This window comes from Colletotrichum orchidophilum, assembly GCF_001831195.1.
Source record: "Colletotrichum orchidophilum strain IMI 309357 chromosome Unknown Scaffold_27.1, whole genome shotgun sequence".
Lineage (NCBI taxonomy): Eukaryota > Fungi > Ascomycota > Sordariomycetes > Glomerellales > Glomerellaceae > Colletotrichum > Colletotrichum orchidophilum.
In genome coordinates, this window is record NW_019172983.1 from 161,334 (window position 1) to 171,727 (window position 10,394).

The window sequence follows — 10,394 nt, forward strand, 5'->3', positions numbered from 1 at the left end:
AGAAAAAACATGGTCTTACTTGCAGCTTGGCAGGGTTGCTGTTCCTGAATCGATTCACAGAAGTCTTCAACGAGAGTAGGATGCAACCCCCCACACGCACAGTGTTTTCCCAACTGTGTTCTCCGTAGTAGCCATCGTCCTTGCCTGTTCTCCACTTCAGATGAACCGTAGGCTTGAGTCGCCGGTAATACCACCTCGACCCGAACTCTGACATATGGCCATGCTTAACGATCGGAATTCAAAGCAGGTCATCATCTGTTCAATGCATGGCGCCATTATCAAGATGATGCAAGACGAGGAGGAAATGACATTGCCTTGACTGGATGAATGAAGGCAACAATGTCATTATGTTTAAAAGTTTCATGGTTGTACGCTTGTTTCTTTCTGCGCTTCCGACCATCAATCTCATCCAATTCATTGATCATCTTTTTCAAACCTCGCTACAAGCCTTCAACGATTTCATCCGCAATAATGGCTTCTTGGAATGACCGTACCGTCACAAATGAGCACTTGCTGCCCTATGTAGACTCAAACACGGCTCCGCCCGAAATCAAGGCTGCGCTCCATACCATGCCTTTCGAAAGAAATGTCTTCAAGGTGCGCTCAATACTTGCTTAGAGTTTACGGCTATGGAAGAGATTCTGAAGGGTTTGATGCTAATTCTATGTAAAGCTTCTTGCAAACAGCAACGTGTTCTTCAAGCCTTTCATGAACATCCTATCTTCGGCTTGGAGTGAACAGCGCAAGATCCGCTCCACCGATTGGCAACTCATTGTTCTGCGTACGGCGGCCACTTTGAACGCTCCTTACGAGTGGGATGTAAACGAGCCCGTTGCTCGTATCTTCGGCTTTACCGAGCAACAGTTCGCCGCTCTGCGCAAGGCCGATGAACCTCTACCAGAGGGTCTTTTTTCTGCGCGCCAACGCCTTCTGGGGCGCATCGTTACGACTCTCGGGCGCGAGAACAAGGTCGACAAGGATACCATCGTGGAGGCCAAGAAGACTTTCAGTGATGAGGAGATTACGGAGATCTTCTATGTGCAGGGAATCTATAGTTTCTTGGCCAGGTTCATGAACAGTGCTCGCATTGACTTTGACGAGCCGATCCCTGGGTTGGAGGATCAGCTGCGCAAGTATAATGCCAAGACTATCGAGAAGGAGAAGCAGTATGTAGACTGAGCTTGGAAGTAGAGAGTAGAATCTGCAATTGAATTAGGTAATGAGTCTAAATCTCGGTGTTCAATATTCTAAAATCCTTGACTAAATTCGCGTTGGCTACCCATTTTATTATAAGCAATTTTTGGTCATCGAGGAAACTACATGTAACTTTCTTTTCGTGTAGTAGACTTGTGGAAGCCCTTTCTTACACTTCTTTCCACTACCTAGCTTACCTGCCATGTGTGATTGGTCAGCAGGCTCCGCCTCAGCTGCCCCTTGACGGCACCTCCACACCTGTAGCTATCTAGACTTCTCTCTTCTACACACACACACAGAGAGAGAGAGAGAGAGAGAGAGAGAGAGACCAGACAGACAGTCAGCTTGCCCTCAGGCAGTAAATTCATTGCATTCTGTTCAGATCGTTAGCTTGCCTTCACATTACCAGGGAATCACTTCATCTGATGGCTTGCGACAAATTTATATGGATGTGTGCCTGGTATTCGCACATGCATGCATTAATCTACAGAAGCCCAGGGTCTGAACAAACTAAGCATGGGTAAACCCAAGTACGCGCTTCACATTTCCGACCCCAGCCCCAGGACTAAGAGAGACGGCAACATTGATGCTCCGCTCAAGGTCATTTCCCCCCTCGGCCGACACCGGGACTTGAAGTACCTGCACCTTGGGTGTCACTAGAGCTCCCCGAGTCAGGAGAACCTGGAACCAAAGCAGGAGAGACTCCAGTTGCGCTGGTGTACGCTGATTGAGCTGCTCGGAAAGACGAAAGTTGCGGAACTTGATCTCGGACCAGAACAAGAGGCGTTGCGACAGACGCACAACCCCATCTGCCCCGCCAAGGGACCCGTAGTTAACATAAGTCCCTCCCTGTGAGAGCAAAGACGCGAGGCGCTCTCCAGGTTCCCCAAAGACGCCATCGATGGCTAGGACCACGCGGTTGCGGCCCGCTGCGTCGGCAAGAGCAGGGTGCGCGTCGGCACCTCGTTCTTCAAGGTCGGACTCAGTGACAACGGCTCCAGTCCCCTCTTTCAACAACTCAGCCTTCAGGGATTCCAAAGCCTCCGCACTGCGATCGCGGACGATGCTGACTGTATGGACTCCCTTGATGCGCGCAAATTGAGCGACCAATCGCGCAATGGTCCCAGATCCTACATTCTGTACAATCCAGTCCCCAGGTTTCAGTGTTCTCATGTCCTCGACGAGAAGGTAGGCAGGTAGGAAAGCCATCCGAAGGAGTGACGCGCCGATGAGATCGTCTGTAGGTGAAAGGCGGATGACATCGACAGAGTTGAGGACAGCCTGACTCCGCCACGTTCCTAGTCCATGGCGGCGCGGGATGACGAGATCGCCGGGCCGTAGCGCTGAGGTCGGGGACTTTGGGGACGAGGATTCAGCTCCTACAGCCTCGACACGCGCGACGCCATCGTACCCTAGAATGGGCTCGCCGTCGTGGGTGTAAGATGGCTTGACGGGATATCGACCCGCAATGACCAACAAGTCTTGTGGGTTGATCGGAGAGAAGAGGAAAGACACGAGGACCTTGCCAGGGTCTACGACCTGACCTGTGCCTTCTGCCTGGGGGTAATGCAGTCGGACAGCTGTTGGCGAGTCAGCCACGCGCTGAGACTGGGTGATGATCATGATGATTGGTTCGAATCCGAATTCTTGACAGAACAAATGGTGTTGCTCAGCTTGGGGTCCAAAAACAAAAACGTGTGTGCAATTTGGAGTCTTGTAGCAACGGAGTTGTCCTTGTATTATGGACAAGTGAAGGGGGGCAATGACATGATCTCGGAGCCCCAGTCACCTCAGTTGCTTCTTCGTTGTTGCTTTTGACAAGCTTTCCAATCCTCGCGCCGTGGGGGTTGCCCATAATACGTAACGGTTTCCAGGGCACGATGATGCAAGACACCCTGGACTTAGACCTCGTTGACAAATCTGGGCACTAGCCTTGTCACCAGCCACACGCTGTCACACAGTGCAGCACTATTAGAGTTTAGCATCGCAGCAAATCCTAGGGGTCGCCCGCGCAAAGCCGCATCGTAGATCCTACTTACGACGGCCCGGACCGGGGGCTGGGCCCACTACCCGTCGTAAGAGAGATTCGCCATAGGTAGTATTCTCGATTCGCAATAACGACACTTCCACATTCGGCCAGCTGATTTCTAATCATCCTCGAGGCTTTGTTGGCTTGCTTGCTTGCAGAGTTTTTGTTTCAACCCAGTCGACAGACACATCGTGTCTGCAGTCAACTCTTCTCGCGATACATATACGAGGCCGATGTGAAGAGAGTTGGACGCAACACACCTGGAGTCAAATCAAGCTGCCAGGAAAGTTCACAGAGGTCACCATCTTTTTGACTTCTCCCCCTGGATCCTTGCTGCAAAAACACTTCTTTGAAATCTTTGAGAGTTTTCGTAACCGGACCTTCATTCAACCATGGCCGATTTGGAGACGAAGGAGGCTACGCCGAGTCACGAAGGCGCCCTTACACCGCCTTCGCCATCTTCACAGCCATCGGGCAAGGAATCAGCCGTTAGTGCCCAGGCCCTCGATGGTACTGAAGACGCTGATCCGCCACGAACTATCCACGGTGTCAAGGTATGTTGCAATAGTCTCCAGCTCTCTAGCTCCCCAAGCTTGCCCTTTCTGTTCGGATACAAGCTGATTCGTCTGTACCGTAGTGGTCCCTCGTCATCTGCGCCCTCCTATCGGCCTTGTTCCTTTATGCTCTAGACAACACTGTTGTTGCGAATGTTCAAGCAAAAGTCGTTCAAACATTTCACCGCGTCGATCTCGTACCGTGGCTCGGGGTTTCCTTCGCCTTAGCCTCGGCCGCTACAACCCTTCCATGGTCAAAGGCCTACGGAACGTTCTCGGCCAAGAAACTATATCTTGGATCTACAACTGTCTTCATGGCGGCTTCAGCCCTCTGCGGTGCCGCGCCCGATATCAACTCCTTCATTGTCGGTCGCGCGATTGCCGGCGCGGGTGGTTGTGGGATGTACATGGGTCTCCTGACACTCTTGTCCGTAACAACCACCAATGCCGAACGCCCCAAATACCTGAGTCTTACTGGATTCATCTGGGGTATCGGGACTGTTCTCGGGCCTGTTGTTGGAGGAGCCATCAGCGAGAGCAAAGCGACTTGGCGCTGGGCTTTCTATTTGAACCTGCTGGTCGGCGCCGTCGTGGGACCCATCTACATCATCTTACTCCCCGACTTCAAACCCCAAGCGGGCGTTCCCCTCACTAAACGCCTAGCTCAGATCGACTTCATTGGGACAGCGCTCTCTATTGGTGCAATGCTCTGCGTCATCATGGCTATGAACTTTGGCGGGGTTCTCTGGGGCTGGGATGCGGGCGAGAGCATTGGTTTGTTTGTGGCAGCGGGTGCCTTGGCGATCCTCTTCGTCTTGCAACAAATCTACTTTGTGGGCACATCGAGAGAGAATCGTCTGTTTCCTATGCATTTCTGGAAAAGCCGCACCATGATTTGCTTGTTCTTTACTATGAGTATGGCTCACTCCCCGCGTTCAGGAAATTTCCGCAAGAAACCCCATGACTAACACAAAGCTCTCAGTGCTTGCGACCTTCGGAAGCTTCATCGGCATCTTCTACCTGCCGCTGTACTACCAATTCACCCGCGGCATTACAGCAGTTGAGACTTCTGTCCATCTTCTGCCGTTTATCCTATTCTTGGTTGCCTTCAACCTACTCAATGGACAGTTTATGGGACGTACTGGGTACTACTACCCGTGGTACATTGCCGGTTCAGCCCTAGAACTCATCGGTGGCGTTCTTCTCTGTGAGTCATGGTTCTTGGTCTCTAAGTTTCGTCCACGCTAACCATTATTATCAGACATCGTCGATGAACATACCTCAAATGCCAAGATTTACGGGTACACCATCATTCTGGGCACAGGCGTCGGTTGTTTCTGCCAAGCTGGATTTGCCGTCGCTCAGATGAAAGTTCAGCCGGATGAGATCCCCTACAGCGTAGGCTTCATGACTGTTGGTCAGATGATTGGCATTGTCCTTGGCACAGGCATGTCTGGAGCGCTCTTTGTCAACTATGGGCAACGGGCGTTGGCGAAGGTTTTCCCCCACGTCTCTGCCGACGTGATTTCTGACGCCCTCGCTGGTGTGGGCAGCGGCTTGATTGACTCGGCCTCTCCTGATGTGAGAGCTGAGGCGATTCATGGGATCACTCGGGCAATTCAGCTGGCGTATGTACCAATTATTGCTGCTGGGGCAATTTGCGTGGTATGCAGTGTTTTCATGCGCAGGGAGAAAGTCTTTTGATTTTTCCCGCTGCAGACAGGAAGCCTATGGTATATGTCTCAAAACCTCCGACAATCAGTGGTCATAAAGATGGTTTTGGCTTCTTTTGCTACCAAGTCTTGGGTACTAGGCATTCGTTGTGAGTGTCTGAGCTAAAAGGTAGTTTCGCGCTAAATCTTAAGAACGTCTTAACTGGTTTAGAAGAAATGGCTTTTTTTTTTTCTTCCTTCAAAATAGACACTTCAGATAGGCTTAGCGGGTGAATTCTGATATACTCCTTGGCGCTGGACGCGTGGGACTGACATCAAATATTGCCTTCTGCTGCAGAAGCACAATCAAAGACCGGTTCTATCGGCCAATTATTGATGGGTTACCGTTCCAGAGGTGGAATCCTCCGTGAAGATGCCGCCGAAGATAACTGCCTCCTTGATACCAGTGGGCTGAGTTGCGGTTCCAATGGGGTTCTTTTGCAGAGAAAGGTGGTATTTCACCGAGACCGGCGAGATCTACATCATTTTAGCTTTGCAATTTGCCCTTTCTCAGGCAGAAAACTCACCGTTGGCGAAAAGCTCCGTGACCTGCTTCAGAGGCTCATTGCCGGTGCTGTGAAATACTACTACGAAGCGCCATGATCCAAATGTATTGTCAATCATATTGAAAGGAAGCACATTCTTGGCAGTGAAGTCCATCTTGGTCGCAAAGTTTTCAACCTTTCCTGTGATGCCGCTTATGGAGAACATCTGCGCTTATCAAGTTTCTGAGCTGACACGTCGACTGTCTTCGGCGTGGAGGCAAAACGTTTGTCGTGGATTGAACCAACGGTCAAATCATTCGGATTTCGAAAGCTCTCTCGCTTGAAGCTCAACTTCTGAAGTTCGATCCCAGGAAATGAATTGTATGACGGTGTTATGTACTTGCTGTTTAGATTGAAAGCCACTAGCCAAGTTGTCCACGCTGTACCAAAATCAGCCAGTTTACAACGAAGATATGTATTGAATGCATTTAGTATGAACCGTCTAGTCGAAGCTCTCTCCTTTAAAAAATTGTGGCTCAGGAACCTCTCAGGCGGAGAAAATTTGAATTAGAAATAGACGACCAAGTCTGAGTGCGCCTGTAGAAGGAAATCACCTCGATCACGGTTGCTTCAATGGGAGACGCATTCACCGAAGATGAAGTCTTAGCAAGTTAACGGTATTGGATAGTTTTGATTGGAAATTCCAATCAAACTATTACAGCGAGATCGGAGGAACACAGATAATCTAGTTTACCATGTAGAATATCCGAACGATCATATAGAAGGTAATTCCTCTATGGCGGACCCTTGGTACGCCAATCTATTCGACGCCTTCCAGCTCGGGGCCTTTCAATTGAACCTCAAAGCTGAGTTGTATAACACTAGAACCGATGCCGTGCGCATAGCCACATGTAAACTACCCAGCGCTTAGGTAGACTGAACTCCGGTGCGGAGCCGGAATGGGTGTAATGTTCTCAGCGTCTCCATTTGCCTCTACACACTTAGGCCTTGCCTCACCTCACCGTCTCACACCGAGCTCGGTGTACCCCGCACGGAAACTGGTTCCGGTTACCCAAGCGAGCCGAGGCAAATGGTCAAATCGCCCCTGTAACACATCATGTTAACCCCGGATGTCCCCAACCTCACTGCTTTTTTACGTTCTTCATCGGCTCTTTCAACAACTTGTCAAACCATCTCTCAGGGACTCAATTGATACAATTGGCACGTAATCACACTTGATACGCGTGACACGCATCGAATACGACTCAACAACTTCGGACCCTCTATTCTGACCCTTGATTCCTTGAACCACGGTGAAGCATCCTCAGTCCCCCTTGGACGTCGACTTCGCCTCTGCCTCAACCACTGTCATTCACGAGCCTTACGATTTACCTTACACGGATAGCGTCTTGCGCCAACAACTTTCACAATGTCCCAAAAGCCTAACTTCGCCAATCCTCCCCCCAATGTCGGCCCGGACGCCGCCGTCTCTTTCCCCCGCCCACACGTCATGTTAATCACCCTCAACCGGCCGCGCCACCTAAACTCCATCCCCTCGGAACTCCAATACACCCTCGCCCGTCTCTACGAGTGGTACGACGCGGAGCCCTCCCTCCGCTGCGCCGTTCTGACGGGCACCGGCCGCGCATTCTGCGCCGGTGCGGACCTGAAGGAGTGGAACGTCCGCAACACTACCAGCAAATCCCCCACGCCCTCTTCCGTGAGCGCGGACCCGGCCCCACAGGCCCCGGTGGTGACGGCAGACCACCCGGAAGCCAAACCAGGTGAAAAGTGGCCTTCCAACGCCGGCTTCGGCGGACTCTCGAATCGCGGCGGGAAGAAGCCGGTCATTGCTGCCGTCAATGGCCTGTGCCTGGGCGGTGGGATGGAGATGATTATCAACGCGGACCTGGTGTACGCGTCCACCAAGGCCAAGTTTGGACTCCCCGAAGTGACCATTGGCGTCATTGCCATTGCCGGCGCTCTACCTCGTTTGATCAAGTCGGTAGGCCGACAGCGTGCCACGGAGATGGCGCTTATCGGAAGAACGGATTACACGCCCGAGGAGATGGTGTCCTGGGGCCTCGTAAACAAGGTCGTGCAGCCAGACGACTTGATAGAGACTGCGCTGGGCGCAGCGGAGGCCATTGCGAGAAACTCACCGGATTCGGTCATCGTCTCGAGAGAAGGACTGAAGACGGGGTGGGAGCCGATGGGTCCTGAAGAGGCGACGGGGTTCATTGATCGGACGATTTATCGCAAGATGGAAGCGGGAGAAAACATGACTGAGGGTGTCAAGAGTTTTGTCGAGAAGAGAAAGCCGGTGTACAAGGACAGCAAGCTTTGAGCTTTGAGCTACAGAAGAAAAATGTAATATTTTTGACTCCTGCTGTCCGTATGTACTATCATATCAAACACCTCGTTTCCTGCTGTACGGCACGCAGACCGTTGGATATCATGAACCATCTTCCATACAAATTAGCCTAACCAAGCATTATATTTTTTGTTTCCCTCTATGGTAGCGTCTATCTCAATTGGTGAACTCTTCCTTGTTTTCCACGCGTTGAATATTCCCAGAGCCAGACTCAGAGTCCTTCTCACTGAGAACGTGGGATCCTTCGCCAGGAGTGCCCATACTCGCCTTCCAGTACAATTGCACCTTGCCGCCTGTGAAAAGCCTGTCGATCTGCTCCAAACTAAGATTCTGCGTCTCGGGGTAGAAGAAGTAAATGAGAGGCACGAAACAGGCGTTGAAGATGCAAAAGTAGACATAGGTCCTCCACCCGATGCTCTTGATGCTGACCGGCGTGATCTCGACGACGAGGAAGGTGAAGATCCAGTTCGAAGCGGTCGCAAGGGCAGCGGCGCGGGTTCGGATAGCCAGGGGCGCGTATTCCGCGGGCAGCAGCCAAGGAATGGCGAGCAGGCCGACGGCGAAGAAGAAGTTGAAGAGGAAGAGCATGACGATGGCGACGATTCCGGCGGGGACGCTGCCGTTGGAGACGGTGCCTGCGAGAATGGCCATGCAGGCGCATTGGCCGGCGGCGGCGAACAGCATGAGCTTTCTGCGGCCGAGACGGTCGATGATCCAGATCGGGATGAGGGAGGAGAAGAAGTAGGCTACGCCGTTGAAACCTGCGAGCAGAAGGGAGAGGTTGTGTGATATGCCGACAGACTCTTGGAAGATGACGGGAGCATACTAAATCAAGTCAGCATGATTTGTTCAAACAAAATTGTAATATATCAAGATGGTGGCATGTGATCTGTGCTGCCACAATCTTGACCGAGAGAGGGAACGAGAGCGCTTACGTATGTGATCAAATTGATACCACTCAGTTGTTGCATGAACTGGCCTCCAATGCCCAACATAGTTCGGTAAAGAAACTTTTGGTCGCCGTTCTTGAACATCATCTTGAAGCTGCCAGTGTTGGCAGCCTCTCGCTCCTCTCTGATGGCAGCTTGAATCTCAGCCAGATTTCGTTCCAACTTGGGCTCGTTCTCGGTAATCGACGTGGCATCCTTTTCCACCGCCCAGAGGATATGCTTAGCCTCATCGTGGCGATCGTGGGCGATGAGCCATCTGGGAGACTCGGGCAGGACCAAAATTCCGCTGAGCGTGACCAAGGCGAACAAGATCTGCAGGGCAAGAGGGAACCGGAACTGAGCGTCGTTGGAGACGTAACTCATGCCGTAGTCTACCCAGTATGCGGACATGACGCCAAAAATGTTGATGGCTAGTTCGATGGCGAGACCCTTGCCACGGTTATCCGCCTTCATGAGTTCCGAGTGCCACACAGCTGCCTGATATTAGTCTCACACCATAAGAAAGTAGACCTGCCGGAACTGTAAAGCGTGACTCACGAATAGTACTCGTATTCATGCCATTACCAAGCCCAGCGACGATACGTCCCACAATCATTTGCGGGATCCCAAATGCAGAAGCCTGCAGCGCGGCACCGATACTCAATATGATGCACCCCAGCATGATGCACTTGCGGCGCCCGAGCCTCTCGCCGACGAGCAGGCAGAAGATGGCGCCGAAGAAGCATCCAATCTCGTAAATGGCCACGACGGTGCCCTGTAGCGAGGAGCTGCCGCCGCCGCCGTTGGCCGTGTCGATTTCGGGAAACGTCCGGGTGAAGGCGTAGCCGGTGAGCAGGCCGGACATGACGCCCTGGTCGTATCCGAAGAGGAGGAAGCCTGAGCCGGCCGTGGCCGTGATGGCCCAGTTGAGCGGCCTTCCAACAAGGATGGTCATGATGAAGGGATTATGATTGGTGACGATGAGGGAAGAAAAGGATTGTGATGGGGCGGCGCAGGCAATGGAAATGCCCTCACACGATGGGGGTTTAGACCGCGAGATGAGACGAAAGGAAAAGTTGGGATGACTCGAGCCGAAGAGTCGGACAAAGAACGGATC

General features: G+C 52.0%; 5 protein-coding genes across 5 annotated transcripts; 3 read left to right on the plus strand and 2 right to left on the minus strand.

Annotated features, from left to right (window-relative positions):
• Window positions 1-471: 471 nt before the first annotated feature.
• Window positions 472-1,179, plus strand: CORC01_04211 (uncharacterized protein; the record flags this gene model as incomplete). Its single annotated transcript, XM_022615859.1, has 2 exons — window positions 472-597; window positions 673-1,179. The coding sequence occupies 2 exons, from the start codon at window positions 472-474 to the stop codon at window positions 1,177-1,179; spliced, it is 633 nt and encodes a 210-aa protein (XP_022477604.1).
• Window positions 1,180-1,704: 525 nt separating this feature from the next.
• Window positions 1,705-2,817, minus strand: CORC01_04212 (uncharacterized protein; the record flags this gene model as incomplete). The annotated part of the gene is made up of 1 exon (XM_022615860.1): window positions 1,705-2,817. The coding sequence occupies one exon, from the start codon at window positions 2,815-2,817 to the stop codon at window positions 1,705-1,707; it is 1,113 nt and encodes a 370-aa protein (XP_022477605.1).
• Window positions 2,818-3,615: 798 nt separating this feature from the next.
• CORC01_04213 (uncharacterized protein) lies at window positions 3,616-5,481 on the plus strand (the record flags this gene model as incomplete). The annotated part of the gene is made up of 4 exons (XM_022615861.1): window positions 3,616-3,777; window positions 3,861-4,692; window positions 4,760-4,984; window positions 5,039-5,481. 4 exons carry the CDS (start codon window positions 3,616-3,618, stop codon window positions 5,479-5,481), a joined length of 1,662 nt encoding a protein of 553 aa, XP_022477606.1.
• A 1,922-nt stretch (window positions 5,482-7,403) lies between these two features.
• On the plus strand, window positions 7,404-8,321 carry CORC01_04214 (enoyl-CoA hydratase/isomerase; the record flags this gene model as incomplete). The annotated part of the gene is made up of 1 exon (XM_022615862.1): window positions 7,404-8,321. One exon carries the CDS (start codon window positions 7,404-7,406, stop codon window positions 8,319-8,321), a length of 918 nt encoding a protein of 305 aa, XP_022477607.1.
• A 183-nt stretch (window positions 8,322-8,504) lies between these two features.
• On the minus strand, window positions 8,505-10,394 carry CORC01_04215 (uncharacterized protein; the record flags this gene model as incomplete). The annotated part of the gene is made up of 3 exons (XM_022615863.1): window positions 8,505-9,173; window positions 9,284-9,771; window positions 9,836-10,394. Coding segments are annotated over 3 exons (1,716 nt in total), but the record flags the coding sequence as incomplete, so codon positions are not given.